This window comes from Mercurialis annua, linkage group LG3 (genome assembly GCF_937616625.2).
Source record: "Mercurialis annua linkage group LG3, ddMerAnnu1.2, whole genome shotgun sequence".
Classification (NCBI taxonomy): Eukaryota; Viridiplantae; Streptophyta; class Magnoliopsida; order Malpighiales; family Euphorbiaceae; genus Mercurialis; species Mercurialis annua.
The window spans coordinates 66,516,072-66,533,515 of record NC_065572.1 but is presented as its reverse complement, the minus strand read 5'-3'; the positions used below and the strand labels follow the sequence as shown (position 1 = coordinate 66,533,515).

Below are 17,444 nucleotides of genomic sequence, written 5' to 3'. Positions count from 1 at the left end.
ATGGCATTTCCGTTATTTATATCAATCACAAGGGTAATTTAGGAACACAAAAAACAACTGAAAACGCGTCAAGGGCATTACAGGGATTCATCACAGGGCTAGTCTCGGCATTAAAAATATTGTCCAAACATTTTTAAAACCCAAAAATTGAAAACCAATAAAATTAGTGAAATCCATTTTGACCAAATTGTTTAACAAGGGTAAAATAGTAATTTGCAAGGGCATCTCCAGACAATATCACGCAGCTGAAGGCAACGAGCGCATTTATAAAAATGGTAGACCTCAGCGATTGATCTCTGTGTATGAAACAGAGAAATATAAACACAAAAATGGAAGTTATAATCCATGTCAAGTGTAATTGACAAATACGAACACTAATACAAAAAAGCAGTTAATAAAAAGCTTCTGATTCCATTATTGGCGGGAAAATTCCAACAGCAATTAAAAATTCATCAGTGTTGTTGGAGCTATGGCGGAAGTGACATCATCACATGAACCGGCAACTTTCGGCACTCAAGCTGATGCGTTGCTTAGAAAAAACTTGACTTATCAGGTGACATTTGTTGTTCTTTGATTAATTTTTTACTGTTCGTTCTTTTGATTGATTTTTTTTTTATATAAAATGTGGATTTAGTATGTTCTTATTCCTCAATTGCAAGTTTGTTATTTATGTTTTTATTCATTATTTAGGTTTAGTTTCATTCACTACTTGTAATTCTTAGCCGCAAGTGTGTTAGTTTAAGAAATTGAAGGAAGATGAGGAGTGTGTAGATTTCTGTTTTATTGTTGATATGGTCAAACTATCAGTTTTGTGCAGATATAAATGTGTTCATAGTGTTATTTTGAGTATTGATTTTGATTATTTTTTTAATTTATATGTGACAGGTCTATTTCATGATCAATTGTTATGTCAGTGAATGACTGATGCTAATCTTTTATAGGTTAGCTTGATTGTAAATCGATATTATTGTAAATCGATATTCGGAAAATCGATTTACAATGCAGAATTCTCTTTTTAATTTTATAGGCTATAGCGGTTTTTTGTATTGTCTTTGAATGGGATGTGGCTTATGTCTCCTTACCTCTAGGTTATTTTGTCTACACCATGTAAAATCAATTAGTTAATTTTGATGTGCTTAAAGTTTGATTTATCCTAAATTTCGTTGAAATGAAGATGATGATCGACATGACTTTATCTTTTATCTGTTTTTCAGAAACGAAATGTCAAGGCGAATTGCCGGCTCATATTCTTTCCGTTTATCTTCTGCATCATACTAGCCCTTACTCAAGAGTTGCTTGACAAAGAATTGAACAAGGCTAGTAATAAGTGTGGTTGTGTTGATATTGATACGGATGGGGATGGAAGATTGGAGAAAGTTTGTGGTTTGCAATACTCGACACTTGATCAAGTAGCCACTTGTGCTATTCCGAGCCCTCCGCAGTGGCCTCCTCTGTTACAAGTTCCAGCTCCTGAATACCGTGCAGTCAGATCCGATGTTTTTCCATCTGCAGACTTGCCAAATGATTCATGCAGGCGTACAGGGTCATGCCCTGCAATTATACTCGTCACTGGGAATAATCAATCACTTGGAGAAGGTATCTCTCTTGCTCTGTATGTTTGTTGTATGTCTTTGTGGTTGCATGTTTCCCAATTCATGTGTTTATCTCCATCTCCATTTGTACGTGTTTTATTTTCAATTCATGTTTTGCTCACCTATTGGGAGATTGCAAAGGAATAGTTTAATAACTTCAGTCTGTATATTTGTTGTCTATGCAGCTTTGGCTGTGAATATGTTTCCAAGCTCCTTTAATCTAAATTCTTCCAGTGCTATGGACAATGTAGTGCTGGTGAGTTTTCCCTTTCCTTTGCATTTTCTTCCATTATTTATCAGTTTGGAATCTTCCACAACTAGGTTTTCTACTAACGTGACTTTTCAAATGGTTTCAGGGTTCAGATTCAGAACCAGAAAATAATAATTTTCTTGATTCAGCTTTCCTTGAGAATTCTCCTATTTATAATGTTCAGCGTCAATGCACACCAAACTCCACGTTCTCTGTTTCTGTGCAGTCAGTCATTGAATTTCAAAAAGGTATAAACTAATCACACAACTAATTACAATTCCTGTGATATTTATAGTTTATAATCAGCTTATGCTGTTTGATGTAAATTGTGCCATATCGACTCATGCCACAAGACACAACAAATCCTTTTTACCTTTGTCTTCTATGCTTACATACTTCACTTTTCCAGAAACCCAAAAATATGACCTGTTTCTGGATCAACAAATTTGCATGTGCTGCATATTGGATTTGTGTGTATAAGATCGTTTTATGTAATATTTCCCTTGGCTGTTTTATTTCTTTCTTAAATATAGAGGTAGCATGCGTTCAAGGTGTAAACTTGTGGCGCAATAGTTCTTCTGAGGTGAATGAAGAACTATACAAAGGATATCGTAGAGGGAACTCAGAAGAGAAGATCAATGAGATACTTGCAGGTTTCCTTTTTGTCTCCAGTTATAGTTTTTGTTTTGTCAAATAATATAGTGATATTCAATTTTTGTAGTCCTAACAAAGCCATTTTCTGCAGCCTATGATTTGTTAAACTCGGACAGGATAAAATTTAATGTGAGTGTATGGTATAATTCAACCTACAAGGAAAATGATTTTGGTGGCATATTCAACATTATACGGGTTCCAAGAGCAGTGAATTTGGTATGCTTTATGAACTTGTATACATAGGAATTGGTCATCTAGGTCTCATTTCTTTGGCCTTTTGTTTATTCTTGAGAGCTACAGTACTTGGGAATTCTTGTATGTTCAAAATTCTGGCACCCTTACTTGGATTAACATTTCTTTTCAACTGCCATTTGTTTAACTAGTCCAAGGAACATAATTATCAGCTTTTTGGGATAGAACATCCCAACGTTCTATATGGGAACATCTTTTTAGCATGGCTGCTTTACTACTAGTTATGAGTTATGACTTATGAAGCTCACAACATTCTGGTTCAGGTTCCACAACACCCCCGTCCCTCAACATCTAAAAAATAATAGAAAAATGAAGGCTGCTATTATGGCTATAACATGTAAAACAATTTCAATTCTCATATAATTTATTTGTCTGCTTTGCAGGTATTGGACTATTCTAGTTAATGATTTTAAATTTTATTCATCCTTTCCTTCTTTGTTTTAGCTTATATGCTTTTTAGCAAAATTAATGACAAACTCACTCACATATTTACTCCTTGCTCACAGGTGTCAAATGCCTATCTACAGTTTTTCCAAGGGACTGGTACAAAAATGTTATTTGAGTTTGTCAAAGAAATGCCTAAAGCTGCCAGCAAGATTAATGTGGATCTTGCATCTCTTCTTGGAACTCTCTTTTTCACATGGGTTGTTCTACAACTGTTCCCTGTAAGCATGTGAACCATTGTTAATTAAAATTTAGTGCAAATTTTGTTGGAAATGACCACTATCTTGGTCAATTGTAATTTCTGTGAAAGTTGTATACTGAGTTTCAACTATGTGTTCATAACATGTCTTTCGCCACTGAATTAAAACAACTCAACTTCCTTTTTTGGTAGTCATTTAAATATAATCTCGAGTTCACTTTAACTGAAACCTGAAAAGCAACATCTCAAGTTTGAATTATTGCATGACAAGTCACAAACCTTATTAAGTTAGAGTCATTCAACATTAGGACACTTCTTTTTGGTAATCGTGCAAAATTTATTTATTAATTCCCTGTGCACTCAAGTTGCCTTGTAGATTGTAACAAAGACTTCACAGAAAGTAAATTTAATTTGGAGTTGCTTTTCATAAATCATCTAAAGATTAGTGGTTTTTCATAATTCCTAGCTTCTTGATCCTGCCCTGAATGCTAATTTACACCAACCTTGCTATGTAATATGATCATATTTTTGAAGTTATTTAACCTTTAATATTTTATAATTCTTGTAGGTGGTGCTGACATCATTGGTATATGAGAAACAGCAAAAGCTGAGAATCATGATGAAAATGCATGGACTTGGCGATGGACCTTACTGGATTATTTCTTATGCATATTTTCTTTCCATATCTTTGATGTACATGCTGGTTTTTGTGATTTTTGGCTCACTACTAGGTAATATTTTGATCAGTTCTTCTACTGCTTTATTCTTTTGCCTCTGCATCAAATTACTCAACCAGTTTACTTGCAGGGTTGAAATTCTTCACGCTGAATGACTACTCTATACAATTTGTCTTTTATTTCCTATACATAAACCTGCAAATTTCTGTCGCCTTTCTTGTTGCTGCTTTGTTTTCAAATGTCAAGACTGCTACAGGTACATTATTAGCTTTTCAATATTTCTCATTCAGTACTGTTTTTTAAAAGTTAGCCAGTATTCTTATTTTTCCTATGGTTGAAACTTTGATGACGACAGTTGTGTCATACATATGTATATTTGGAACTGGGCTCTTGGGCGGATTTCTTTTCGAAAATTTTGTTGAAGATTCATCATTCCCAAGTAAGACATTTCGCAATGTATAGTTTAACTGGTAAACCAGTATTTCTGAAATCAATATGCTGTCTTAGTTCTTTTTCCATATTTAGAACTTAGAAGCATGGAATAGGAGTATAAGTATTGATTTTGTCTGGCTACCCCACTGCTGTGGAACTTGTGTAATTATCATTCTATTGAATTTAGGAAATTTGTAGCAGCTTCCCTTTATGCAATCTGCTATGACTGGTTCACAGCGCCTATTATTCAAAAGTTGTTGGCTTAGTGCGTCCATTTACATGTTTGTATATAAGCTGCCATAATTACTGATATATGAGAACTGTACTGTTTTTGGTAGGAGGCTGGATAGTTGTATTGGAGTTGTATCCTGGTTTCTCTCTATATCGCGGGTTATATGAGTTCTCAGAGTATGCTTTCTCAGGGAATGCAATGGGGAAAGATGGGATGCGGTGGGGAGATCTGAGTGATAGCAAAAATGGAATGAAAGAGGTCATCATTATCATGTTTCTTGAGTGGTTACTGGGAATTTTTGTTGCATATTATGTAGATCAGGTTTCATCATCTGGAAGTGGAAAAAGTCCTCTATTTTTCTTGCAAAGCTTTCGGAAGAAACACACAACATCCTTTAGAAGGCCAAGTTTGAAAAGGCAGGGATCTAAAGTTTTGGCTGATATAGATAAACCTGACGTCATTCAGGAGGTAACTATTTTATTAGTCTTACTTTCATAACGAGTTTTACCGGTGATAAAATGTTTCAGTTAATATACTTGCAACGGTAGTGCATGCCATTATAATTTTTGTAATTGTACAGTAGGTTGAATAAGAAAATTCACAGTAGCCTGGCTATAAAGATCAACTCTCCGGTTATTGTTCCATCTCTGTTTTACTTGGCAGTATTGGAGGCTCATCTTCTTTCCAGTTCTTTTTGTGGCAGCCTGTTAATTATCTATAGAACAATACACTTTTGGTGTTTATGCTCTTAGCATTTATAAGCTAGATGGATTTTTTCTTTCATCAAATTTAGTTTTGACATTTTTTTAAGAAATTTATTATTAACTGTGAATATCAGTATGAACAAATGCTAACCTTTTGTATTTTAAAGTTTTTAAGTTTTGAAAATTCAATAATGCAGAGGGAGAGGGTTGAACAGCTACTGCTTGAGCCCAGCACAACTCATGCTATAGTCTGTGACAACCTAAGAAAGGTGTACCCAGGAAGGGATGGAAACCCTGAGAAACTAGCAGTAAGAGGATTGTCTCTTGCTTTGCCTCCAGGAGAGTGCTTTGGTATGCTTGGTCCTAATGGTGCAGGGAAGACCTCTTTTATCAGTATGGTAAGTGTAAAGTTTTCTGGTTGTCTAATATGCCTAATTGTAGAGATTGAGGAGAAAGATGAGGAAGGTCAGAGTGTAATATGATTAGAATCTTTTCCTGCGGTTATTTACTTTTGCCAAAAAAAATTTCCTGGAGCTGTCAAATTCTGGAAGGATGATAGCTATCTAAGTTTGTCTTCCTGAATTGCTGATTCTATTAAAAGAGGATTAATGGAGAATTATCATCTGTTCCATTAGTTTCACATAAAGTGGATGCTGTGAACTCCTCGAAATGGTGCAATAATAATTTGCTTTTCCTTTTCTACTTCATAGTTGCTAGTGCAACCCACGTTTATCATGACAAGTTCTCTGTGATGCAGATATAGTGTCAGGCTTGATAATTTTCTTTCAAAACAAAATTTATATTGAGTAGGTTGGTTCTCTAACATTTACTACTTTATTCTGCTGATAGATGATTGGCCTCACAAAGCCAACCTCTGGAGCAGCATATGTTCAGGGTTTGGACATAGGGACTCATATGAATTGGATATATACTAGTATGGGTGTATGCCCTCAACACGAGTAAGATCAATTTTGTGTTTTCCTTCCAAAATGTATCATCTCCAACAACAGAGTTAGAAAATTTCTAATGTTAATTGCTGGTTTTCATGGGCAAACATCAGCCTGCTATGGGAGACTTTAACAGGAAGGGAGCACTTACTATTTTATGGAAGACTTAAGAACTTAAAAGGCACTGCCTTGACTCAAGTATGCTGTCTTCATCTTTTCTCTAGATTTAGCGGTGATTTTCTTTTCTAGGAAATTGCTTGCTGTATCTGTATCTGGACTGTTGCATGCTTACAGTCCCTGTGGTTTTCTGTTATATGAAAAGAGTAAAATTTCCTGTGTTACATTATGATACTAGTACAACATTTAACAAGAATATTGAAGTGGTGAGATTGGAATTTCAAGTCAATGTGGAGAAGGAGAGAGAACACAAGGCCATAACAATTAGCTTGAGGGTAACATGTATAAAAAATCTGGTGTTACGTGAACTTATATATATCATATTAATGTAGTGCATAGTGGTGGCTCATATTTGTGCTGAAGTGGAAGTGGGCATTCTGGTAAAGAAGCAGTGACATTGATATACAGTTCTCTGGTCCTGCCTAATTGTAGTTTCACTTTTTTGTTTACCTTTGTGCTACCGTAGGCTGTGGAAGAATCTCTCAGGAGTGTCAACCTGTTTAATGGTGGGGTTGCAGATAAACATGCTGGGAAATATAGCGGAGGTATGAAGAGGAGGCTTAGTGTTGCAATATCTTTGATTGGGGATCCCAAGGTAAGTCTTTTCCTGAAAGTACTCGACTTCATGAACTTTCAAATATGAAAAAATTAATAAATTAATCATTCGAAACTCGGAAGGTTGTTTATATGGACGAACCCAGTACTGGACTAGATCCTGCTTCAAGAAGCAATTTGTGGAACGTAGTGAAGCGTGCAAAACAAGACCGTGCAATCATTCTCACAAGTACTCTCTCTCCCCCCTCTCTTACACACATTCTGTATTATGGACTAATGTCAATCACATGCTTTGTTTCATGTTATCAGCACATTCAATGGAAGAAGCAGATGCCTTGTGTGATCGATTAGGAGTTTTTGTTGATGGCAGCTTGCAGTGCATAGGAAATCCAAAGGAGGTAACTTATGTCAAAATTATGTCTGTACCCTAAGCTTTTGCATGATTGATTTTTTTTTTATGGTATTTATTGAAAAGGCGAACTAAAATTCCTTTCCAAGCTCCAATTGAATGTTCATTATTTTTGAATTTGCTGTTGTTTACAATTTTCTGCTTGTGTTACATTTGCAGCTGAAGGCTAGATATGGAGGCTCTTACGTGTTCACAATGACAACATCTTCGGATTACGAGCAAGAGGTGGTAAACATGGTGCAAAAACTCTCCCCTAATGCTGAAAGGATATATCACACTTCAGGAACCCAGAAATTTGAAATGCCAAAACACGAGGTCAAAATTGCAGATGTATTCCATGCAGTTGAGACGGCAAAAAGCAGATTCTCAGTTTTCGCTTGGGGTCTATCCGATACCACCTTGGAAGATGTTTTCATTAAGGTGGCCAATACCGCCCAGCCATTTTCACTACTTACATGAATCTTGGTAACAGCAATCTTGGAATCCAGCTTTTTATCTTGAGGTAGGCATGCAGTTGACCATTTTCGCCTAGTAGCAGCTGCATTAATTACTGTAAATTCCGATTTGTATGTATCCATAAACTTTAATGTATATATTTAATGTAATAATTTAAATTTTGATTGGTCTGCTCATCTAATTCATGTCAAAAAAATTTACTAACGTTTTACTTTAAGTCATTATTAATATTGTTGAATGTAGTGCTGGTGGTTTTTTTTAGTTTGGATTAACTTTGTAAGATATTAATCTTTTTGTTTAGGACTGACATATAGATAAGTCCAATCGGCAAATCTTAACTGATATTCCTGATATCTACCTTTTTTTATCTTTTACTTTCCCTTTTTTGTCTCCATCCTTATCTTGAACAGGATGATCTGTCTCTTATTATTTATATAAAGCATAGTTCAGAGTCTTTGATCAAAGAAGGTGACAATGGCCAGTAAGATCTCTTATATTAGTTGTGCTCTTTTAGTGGCTCTGTTTGTTGCTAATTACAGTGGCTGTCAAGCAGCAAAAGAGGTTGGAATTTATGAATTGAAGGAGGGTGATTTCTCGATCAAATTCACTAACTTTGGTGCTTCTATGATTTCTCTTATTTATCCCGACAAACATGGTACGCTTCTTACTCTTGATTATTCTTCAGCTCTATGTTACTTTTTTATTACTTCTATGCTGGATAATGTTGATTTTTTAATTTCCTCTCTTCATTTCTACTAATATTTTTATTACTATTGCATACCCACTGTGATCAAAATGACTAATTTTACACTTTTGTGTTGTTGGTTGGTATGATATGTTGAGATTGATACTTAATATGTGAGATTTATTTAAGCAAAGGGTCAACGCGACCTCAAACTTGTGTTCCCGATCAAATAAGCTAATTTTACCTTTTTAAGATCCAAAACTTGTATTTTCAGTATCAAATAAGTTCATTTTAACTTTTGGGTCAATTATATACAAGACTCTCAGCTTAGGTCAAGTAAACTCAAAATTATACACTTCAAAACATGTACTTATTTGATCCCGAAGCGCGAATTTGGGAGCCTAGTTGACCCAAAAGTTAAAATGGACTTATTTGATCCCGAAAATACAAGTGTTATGTCTAATCGACCCAAAAAATTAAAATGGACTTATTTATCCTGAGACACAAGTTTGAGGGCCGCGTTGACCCTTTGTTCGTATTTATTTAGGTTTGAATTGCCTTTATCACTAGATTAATTTTTGTAGAGTTATAGATCAAATCTGATGCTAATTACTTTCTAACTCTTTTCAATGTTTCTTGTTTGTTTTATTTCAGGGAAGTTAGCTGATATTGTTCTTGGGTTTGACTCGGTTGATACTTATCAGGTGTGTCTCCATGTGGATGCAATAACACTCACTCGCCCCAATAAATTTATATATTTCAACTGCCATATTCTTTGATTATTTTATACGCCTAAATCGTTTTAAATTTGTTATCTATTGTAGAACGATACAACCTACTTTGGGAATATTGTTGGACGTGTTGCCAACAGAATTGGGAAAGCTCAATTCACTTTAGATGGAAAACTTTACAAATTGGTCCCTAATGATCATAAAGTCAACATTTTACATGGTAATTCATTCTATTTATTGTTAAAAAATTATCTATAACTGTTTTTTCCTCAGATAAATTAATCTGTTAATTTTCTTGTTGTTGTCACAGGTGGTCCTAAGGGCTTTAGTGAAGTTGTATGGACTGTCTACAGTTACAAAAAAGATAGCCATGTCACTTTCACTTATGACAGTTTTGATGGCGAGCAAGGTACCTATAATTTGCTAAAATGAATTTTGCTATATTGGTTCTGATATCATTTATGAAGAAAATACTTAAAATTTAATAAAATCATAAACTATGGAAACACGATTTTTTAATATTTACAATTCGAAATACGAACTTTTTTTTTGCAATTGATGTGGAATGTCGGAATCTAAAAATGAAAGGCGTGGTAACATGAATTTTGATGTCCGCGCCAACATTAATTGATTAGATTGTCAATTGGTGTAAAAATATGACGTTCGTGTTTCCAATTATAAAATTAAAAATTCAAGTTGTCGTTCATGATTTTACTTGCATTTAACCCTAAAGAAAACGACAATGAATGAATGTCTAAGTTAATTGAAATGAATTCCGTACAGGTTTTCCTGGTGATCTTTCAGTATCAGTTACATACTTCATAATTGGCACTAACAAATTAAGTGTGAAAATGATAGCCAAACCCAAAAACAAACCTACCCCAGTAAACTTAGCACTCCACACTTACTGGAACCTTGCTGGGCACGATAGTGGCACCATCTTCAACCACACAATCCAAATCTTTGGTTCAAAAATCACACCAGTCGATGAAAACCTCATCCCAACCGGCGAAATTAAAGATATCAAAGGCACGCCCTACGATTTCCTGAATCCACGCACGATAGGAAGCAGGTTCAAAGAGTTACCTGATGGATATGACATCAACTATGTTGTAGAGGATTTAAACCCGGGGCGCTTGAAGAAAGCTGCCGTTGTCGAAGAAAGTGTATCCGGAAGGAAACTGGAGCTGTGGACTAATAAACCTGGAGTGCAGTTTTATACAAGTAATATGATGGATAATGTTGAAGGTGGTAAACATGGTGCTGTTTATCAGAGATATGGTGGTCTTGCTTTGGAAACTCAAGGTTTTCCTGATTCTGTTAATCATCCTAATTTTCCTTCTCAGATTGTTAGGCCAGGGGAGATTTATGAGCATATTATGGTTTATAGGTTCACTTCTTAATACTGAGGTTTCTTCATGTTTCAGAAAATTTTGGACTTATGACCAAAATGGTTATTCCCATAACTCCTTTCTATCTATTTAGACTAAAATCGAGTAGAGTACTTTCTTTTAGTTTACTTTGTAATTTTGTTAGGAAAAGGATTAATTTTTACTGATCAGTTGGTCCAAGTAATATTGCCATTATAATGCCTTTTTATACGTTCAACTAACGAAAGGGTTACACAATAAGAAATAGTTTCATTTTTTCAGCGAAACATCGGAGCTCAGAAATCAAAACAGGCATCAGAGTAGCTCAATTAGGTTGATATTTTCTTAGCATTTTCATCACACTTTTGTTTGAAAGAATAAATTGAAACAAAATGTTCTAAGTTTGACAAAGAACTAACCGAAAGCGAACCCACTTGTAATATTGAATTATTCTATGTTTCGCAAGTCAGCAACTGAAATACCTTCCCTATAAATGTGAGAGTCCCTGAACTGCATTCCCTTATTAATAATAGTTCATTCATACTTTCAGCATAAAGATGAATTAAATTTCAAATTCAAAAATTCTATAAATTCTCATAAAATGAAAATACTAATCAAACTACTTTCCGGTTAATTTGTCGATTTTACTGTTGAACTTTATTGGGGAATTCTTACCATACTAGCTGATACCAACTGATATAATAAATAATACATTAATACCAGCTGATAAAATAAGCATATAAGCAATACATTAGCTGATACTAACTGATTTAACAAGCAATAGATAATGATGTGAACTAATAATGAATTGCACCAAACTGATAAATATATATGCACCAAACTGAACAATACATATGCACCCACCGCATTAAAGCAGGTACCAATATAATAAACAAATTAATGGTGCCTGAGAATTTCTATTTTTCTATTACAGCAAGTAATCGAACCTTAAACAAAGAGTTTCTTGAATTTCATTACACTAAATTGATTGTTCTATACATGTATTAATCATAAATTGATTGTTTTTAATTATAACTAGCTGATTGCAAATAGGTAATGCAAATTCCAGAGTTGAGTCTTAAACATAATTCTAAAAAATTTAAAAACATTTTTCTATAATTAGAAGATCTAACCAGACTCGATCAAATAGGAGGAACTTGAGATCTACAAAGTGGGCAACAATTACTATTCTCTAACCAATTTGATATGCAATTCTGATGATAAATATGCTTACAAGGCATGCACGTAGCTTCACTTCCAATCGGAAAATCCTCGAAGCAAATCACACATAATTTCGTCAATTTCTTTTCAATCTTAACCTTCTCCAATGCTTCAATCGCGGACTTGCTTGCACCAACAAACATCAATCTCTGCGAATTAAAAGACTCCGAAAAAGCATCATAATCTTCATCATATAAAGTACAAAGCCCCACATTTATTTGAGTTAACTTGTGGTTCAAGTCTTGACATTCTTTGGCACTCTCGTTAATTTTTTGCAATAACGAGGCATGAAAATAGAAGGGTATTTTCATCTCATTAAAAAAATATACGATCGTAGACCAAGAACTTGAGTTATTCAAAACATAATCTCTTGTCAAAATAAAAATTTTCCAGATTGAATCATCATCGTTTGGTGTGGTTTGGGAATGTATTTGGATGAAGACTTGCGGTTCATCTGGTAAAAAAGATGGGTCTACGTCTCGGTCAGCATCTTCGACGAGCCATGCCTCGCATTCGTAATTCATGATTATCTGGTTGTAAAGAAGATTCATCGCCATGATGATCTCAAAGTTGGCTAGAATATTAAGGGTTTAGATCGATTGAGAGAATTTGGTTTTAGTTTCAGTTTTTTTTTTGTGTTGTGTAAGCTAACTTATGGCGTGGGTTTAGGGTTGTTATATTTATATATGTATGTTAGTTAGGAATTTATGACCCTATTTCAATTTGGATTTGTATTTTACAATAACTCTTTTTCTAGAGTTACTTTGTGTCAAAATTAATAAGAAAAATAAAGAGCAAAAATCATCAACTTCCGCGTGTTTTTACTATTTATCATAATTTTTTAATTTTGATATATTTAACATGAACTTTCAATTTTTTTGCAATTAAGACCATGAGGCCATTTTGGATGTAAAACAATATCGTTTGGGTGTAAAACGACACCATTTTTCAAAGGAAATACAATCGTGGTCTTAATTATAAAAAATTTAAAAGTTCATGTTAAATATGAAAAAATTAAAAAATTATGTTATATACCAAAAACACGCGAAAGTTGGTAATTTTTGGTGCATATCTGCCTTTAATTTTTTAATAATTATTTCTAGTGACAAATTGTAAAATTTGTCGCTAAGATGTTGCAAATTAGCAATGAACACTACAATCCGTCGCTAAGTAGCGACAGACACTACAATCCGTCCCTTTTTCCAGTTAAAAAAATTGGCGTTTAATGTGCGAAATCCGTCGGTAATTGTTTAACCACTAATCTGCCGTAATTGTTGGCGTCAACTTCACGCTTTCCTTGCTAACGGATTATGTCGCTAGTCCATCAGTAATTTAGCAAAGGATTTATCCGTCGTCAATCTGTCGGTAATGCTTCATTTAGCGACGAAGTTTCCATCCGTTGCTAAATTATGTCGCTAAAATGCTGTTTCTAGTAGTTTCTGATATACTCATCGGTTGCAAAATTATTTATTTAAAAGTTGAGATTGAGGTTTGGTCAGATATTGTTGACGAGGAAGACGGCGATGGCGATCTTGAAGATTTTGAAAATTACAGTCTTGATGATGATTATGATTCAGGATAAATCCTTTGATGATGATTATGATTCAGGATTAAATGTAAAGCCAACTACAGAGTCGTCTATCAAGGCTCTAGAGAAAGTGGAAGTTGGTAGCAGCAGCAATGTGTACTTATTACCCAACGAAATATATAATGTACTTATTTATGACTCAAGATCTAATCTACGTACTTTGTTTTGTTTTATGAATTTTATAGTTTAAATTCTGCTATATTTACCTCAATTAATACAGCTCTTAAACTGCAAATGCAACATATATTGACTGCAAATGCAACAGTTACATTAATTTTGTGATGGCAATTAAAAAAAATAACGGCTAGCAACTGAAAAAAGATAGTGCCATATTATGTAATAGTGTGAGCAGAAGTGGTTTCGGACTTTCAGCCCGGAATCTCAATGAACGAAATAGAAAGTCGCATTTTACAAAACAACTCAGTCAAAACCGTATCTCTCCCGTTAAATTCAATGTAATACATTCATCATATAGACAGCAAATGCTTTAACAACTAAGAGACGAGAAAAGAAGAACACTGTATCATCTTTTATGTATCAGCCTGACCAAATTCTTTGAGAATCAAGAAAAAGAAATGCTAGAAACTACTAATCCTATGGCTAATTTTTCTAATCACAAGTTAAGAAAAAGTTCCATTGGTGCAACACACACTTCGAGTTACACAGATTACAAACTGATTATATCAAGGATATCCAAACAAGCAGCGAATCTGCTCAATTTTTAGTGAGTAGAAGAATGAGTTGCGGTACTTGTCTTCTTAAAATCGATCTTGTCGACTTTAACCTCTCCATCAATGAGCTCATACACATACACCACAACACGTAAGCCATCGATATCCATAAGGACAAAGCTAGGATTCACATCATAGGTGATGCTACTGTAGGCACCAGTTGCGGATCCTGGGTTTATAACAACTCCTCCCTCATGTTTGTAAGCTGTGAACTGATGACTATGACCTGTCACAAGGATGTCTACATCCAATTGCCTCTGGAGCATTGCTAGCGAGTCCAAGTCTCCCCATGGAATGACCTTTAGAGTATATTAAGCCAAATAAAAAATGATCAGTAATCAATACAAAACTCTGTTGCATGGAAATGGAAAGTGCTTCTGGAAAGAGATATGAAACACTTGATAAGTTTTTGTTCAACATGTATACAAAGTAACGCACTCAGAAAAAATAGCATATCATTGACAATAATCGTATTATTATTGTTTTCCTTCATATAGGAAGTGAACTGTTTATTTCTTTGTCTGTAAATTGGGGAAGAAAAACGATGTAAACACCAAACCAGTAAAAGAACTACACAAGCCAGGGTCATGGAGGCAGCAGACTCTCTTATCCCTTTTCTTAATATGTCCCCATGGAAGAGTAATTAATTAAGGCAATGGAGATAGCAAAGTTCCAGTACTGCATTGGCTAACCAGAGCAGAAGATGCATAGCCCCTTCAAAAAGGTGAGCCGTTAACCATGGAAATCTATGAAGGGGGAGAGCTCATGAGGCATCACAGACCATACAGTAGAAAAACAAATTCATTTCAATCAAAATATGCATGTATTGGTCCACAAATTCAGGCATTAATAATCCAAAGAAGTTGAAACATGGAACCTCTAGTTTCATCTGAACCCTCAAGTGGCTTCTCTAACATGGTTAATTGTAGAAGTTTCATTTAACAATAAAATATATAAATCAACAAGAAACAGTAACTATGGTTCAAATGTAGGATCAATAGCCATGGACTAGTGAACAAATAGATAGTGGCAACTCAGTAAATGATAGTATGCCTGCAATCAATCTGTGTAGAAGGGAAAAAAATAAACACGGAAAAGGACAGGATAAATGCAAGAGAACCTCTTTCAAAACAAATGAATTTACAGATTTTACAGAAGGGAAATTGCTAGATGGGGGAAGTCCCGTCTGAAAAAGAAAAGAAGGTGATTAAATAGTAGTTTTTTTCTAGAAGACCAAAGATACAAACTAGAATGAAGAATCGGCCTAACATCATAGGTATCCCAAAGTCCAGGCTCACCGAATGGTGAAATGTAGGAAGATTTGTCACGATAATAGAGACAAAGGAAGCATAATGAACTTGACTAAATGTTAGAGATGACGATGAAGCAAGATGTAGAGTAAAATAAACTAAGTGTAAAAGATGAAAGACGGAGCGAGAAAAAGAACGAAAAGAATCAGACCTGATGGCCATGGCATAGTCCCAACTTGAATTGACCAATAGTAAGTGTTTTAGTTTCTGGATATCGTGTATCCTCATCATATTCACCTCGAACAATATGCAAATCAGGACAAAGGGTCTTCAAGTAGTCATGAACTTCCTGGATGCATTAGAAGATTCTGAGTCAGCAATACAGTAAGTATCAACACAGAAGTCCTTATTCAACATCTATTATGAATCTAAATTGTCACAAATGATAGTTACTACATTCAAATGCACATACAATATGAGCAGGTAAGCTTCTAAATTGAATTTACATCCAATGCTCAGATAAACTTTATGCTAAGTACAAAAGCAAAGACAGGCCTATACAGCATCTCTTTTATCTCAAGGATACATATAATTCATGCCTTAAACATCAAATATGAAAATGGATAGGAAAAAAGTAAAGAGTGAGCAAGCAATGTCACACCAAAGGAAAAAGTCGCAAAATTTCATATCACAAAATTCAAACCAGTAGGAACAGCTCACCATCTCCAAGTGTCAAACATAGTAAAGTCATGTTATATAAGTTTGACTGAACGTGAGTGACTGCAAAGATCACACAACCGATCTCCTTTAAACAGGGAAAGACACCATTTTAACACCGGCAAATCCATACTAGTGAACTGAAAAATTAAGTAGCCAGTTAGGGACACTAAACTAGTTTAACTGGCCTGCATCATATCTAGGATTCTTTGGACATTTGGAATTAGCCGGCTTAATCTAGGTCAATTAACCTACTTCTGGTAACATTTCTAAATTTCACAAAATCTCACCTTAATTTCACAATAACTAAACAATCAATAATGAGATTAGAAAAGAAAAATGGTTACTTTGATGGAAAGATTGCCGGTACAAATGATGTGTTGGATCTTGCCGGGAACGAGCATTGACTTAAACTTTGCAGGCAGATCAGATGCTCTGTGGGGGATGTGTAAATCCCCTAGAGCTAACACTAACACCATTTCTTCACCCTTTTCAAGATTCCAGTTTCCTCAATTTTTCAATCTGATCAGCAAACAAACATAAAATCGAAAAAACTGATCAAATCTAGCAGATCACTTGAAATTTGTTCAAAGATTAATATTAAATACTAAAATGATAATTAGGAGATCAATTAATTTACCTGTGAGATTCATATATTAATGCTATCAGAGATTTTAGATATACAAGAGGAGTTGTTTCCCCTTTCTGTCGAAGGAGGTTTTTGGGAAGCTAGAACTCTTAACGGCGTCGTTCTAATAAATTTCGAGTTTTGGTTATAATTGCGAACAAGTTTTCAAATGGGATAAAATTGTAAAAGTGAAAAATATTTGCCGTAATTTTTTTCTCAGAAGTCAAATAAACTTCATTGACAATCCAAAGCGGTTAGATTTGTGAGTAATTCAGAAAAGTGATAAAACTATTTCCAATGATCTGAAATAAAAGGGACTTTCTAAGCTAATATATACGCTGCCTGATTCGCAGATCGTCTTACAAAAATATAAGTAATATTATTATACTGTTTTGCTAAGTCTAAACAATCACCAACTAACACATCTAAATCAATCAAACTCAGATTTTTTAACTCCAACACTACTTCCATCTCATCCAATTCTATGATTAAATACAAAATTCCATTGATAAATTTGAAATTTTTAAAATTTGATGCTAAAGT

General features: G+C 34.5%; 4 protein-coding genes across 5 annotated transcripts; 2 read left to right on the top strand and 2 right to left on the bottom strand.

Annotated features, from left to right (window-relative positions):
- The first annotated feature begins 245 nt into the window (after nucleotides 1-245).
- Nucleotides 246-8,156, top strand: LOC126672102 (ABC transporter A family member 7-like). Of its 2 annotated transcripts, none has more exons than XM_050366020.2 (18): nucleotides 246-553; nucleotides 1,215-1,596; nucleotides 1,778-1,848; nucleotides 1,949-2,090; nucleotides 2,376-2,495; nucleotides 2,588-2,712; nucleotides 3,255-3,413; nucleotides 3,960-4,122; nucleotides 4,199-4,324; nucleotides 4,424-4,507; nucleotides 4,923-5,200; nucleotides 5,634-5,834; nucleotides 6,286-6,395; nucleotides 6,497-6,581; nucleotides 7,027-7,155; nucleotides 7,239-7,344; nucleotides 7,425-7,513; nucleotides 7,684-8,156. In XM_050366020.2, exons 1-18 carry the CDS (start codon nucleotides 470-472, stop codon nucleotides 7,981-7,983), a joined length of 2,754 nt encoding a protein of 917 aa, XP_050221977.1. In that variant the 5' UTR covers nucleotides 246-469; the 3' UTR covers nucleotides 7,984-8,156. The 2 variants fall into 2 exon arrangements, with proteins under 2 accessions (XP_050221977.1, XP_050221976.1); XM_050366019.1 differs by having other exon boundaries at nucleotides 247-553; nucleotides 4,839-5,200.
- Nucleotides 8,157-8,225: 69 nt separating this feature from the next.
- LOC126672103 (uncharacterized) lies at nucleotides 8,226-10,967 on the top strand. The gene is made up of 5 exons (XM_050366021.2): nucleotides 8,226-8,635; nucleotides 9,320-9,369; nucleotides 9,490-9,616; nucleotides 9,707-9,805; nucleotides 10,180-10,967. Exons 1-5 carry the CDS (start codon nucleotides 8,455-8,457, stop codon nucleotides 10,797-10,799), a joined length of 1,077 nt encoding a protein of 358 aa, XP_050221978.1. The 5' UTR covers nucleotides 8,226-8,454; the 3' UTR covers nucleotides 10,800-10,967.
- An 870-nt stretch (nucleotides 10,968-11,837) lies between these two features.
- LOC126674451 (uncharacterized) lies at nucleotides 11,838-12,657 on the bottom strand. Its single transcript, XM_050368894.2, has one exon. The coding sequence runs from the start codon at nucleotides 12,542-12,544 to the stop codon at nucleotides 11,909-11,911; it is 636 nt and encodes a 211-aa protein (XP_050224851.1). The 5' UTR covers nucleotides 12,545-12,657; the 3' UTR covers nucleotides 11,838-11,908.
- Nucleotides 12,658-13,995: 1,338 nt separating this feature from the next.
- On the bottom strand, nucleotides 13,996-17,029 carry LOC126674987 (vacuolar protein sorting-associated protein 29). The gene is made up of 4 exons (XM_050369552.2): nucleotides 16,914-17,029; nucleotides 16,621-16,795; nucleotides 15,768-15,905; nucleotides 13,996-14,605 (listed from the first exon to the last, which is right to left on the bottom strand). The coding sequence occupies exons 2-4, from the start codon at nucleotides 16,750-16,752 to the stop codon at nucleotides 14,297-14,299; spliced, it is 579 nt and encodes a 192-aa protein (XP_050225509.1). The 5' UTR covers nucleotides 16,753-16,795; nucleotides 16,914-17,029; the 3' UTR covers nucleotides 13,996-14,296.
- Between the last annotated feature and the right edge of the window lie 415 nt (nucleotides 17,030-17,444).

Excerpts from the sequence above, each read along its gene's own strand:
- LOC126674987 (XM_050369552.2), bottom strand. The coding sequence starts at position 16,752 with ATGGTGTTAGTGTTAGCTCTAGGGGATTTACACATCCCCCACAGAGCA. Across the intron at positions 15,906-16,620 it reads CCGGCAATCTTTCCATCAAA|GAAGTTCATGACTACTTGAA; the intron begins GTAACCATTTTT and ends TAATGCATCCAG. Across the intron at positions 14,606-15,767 it reads GACTATGCCATGGCCATCAG|GTCATTCCATGGGGAGACTT; the intron begins GTCTGATTCTTT and ends TATACTCTAAAG.
- LOC126672103 (XM_050366021.2), top strand. The coding sequence starts at position 8,455 with ATGGCCAGTAAGATCTCTTATATTAGTTGTGCTCTTTTAGTGGCTCTG. Across the intron at positions 9,370-9,489 it reads ACTCGGTTGATACTTATCAG|AACGATACAACCTACTTTGG; the intron begins GTGTGTCTCCAT and ends TATCTATTGTAG. Across the intron at positions 9,617-9,706 it reads TAAAGTCAACATTTTACATG|GTGGTCCTAAGGGCTTTAGT; the intron begins GTAATTCATTCT and ends TTGTTGTCACAG.
- LOC126672102 (XM_050366019.1), top strand. The coding sequence starts at position 470 with ATGGCGGAAGTGACATCATCACATGAACCGGCAACTTTCGGCACTCAA. Across the intron at positions 554-1,214 it reads GAAAAAACTTGACTTATCAG|AAACGAAATGTCAAGGCGAA; the intron begins GTGACATTTGTT and ends TCTGTTTTTCAG. Across the intron at positions 3,414-3,959 it reads TTGTTCTACAACTGTTCCCT|GTGGTGCTGACATCATTGGT; the intron begins GTAAGCATGTGA and ends TAATTCTTGTAG.
- LOC126674451 (XM_050368894.2), bottom strand. The coding sequence starts at position 12,544 with ATGGCGATGAATCTTCTTTACAACCAGATAATCATGAATTACGAATGC.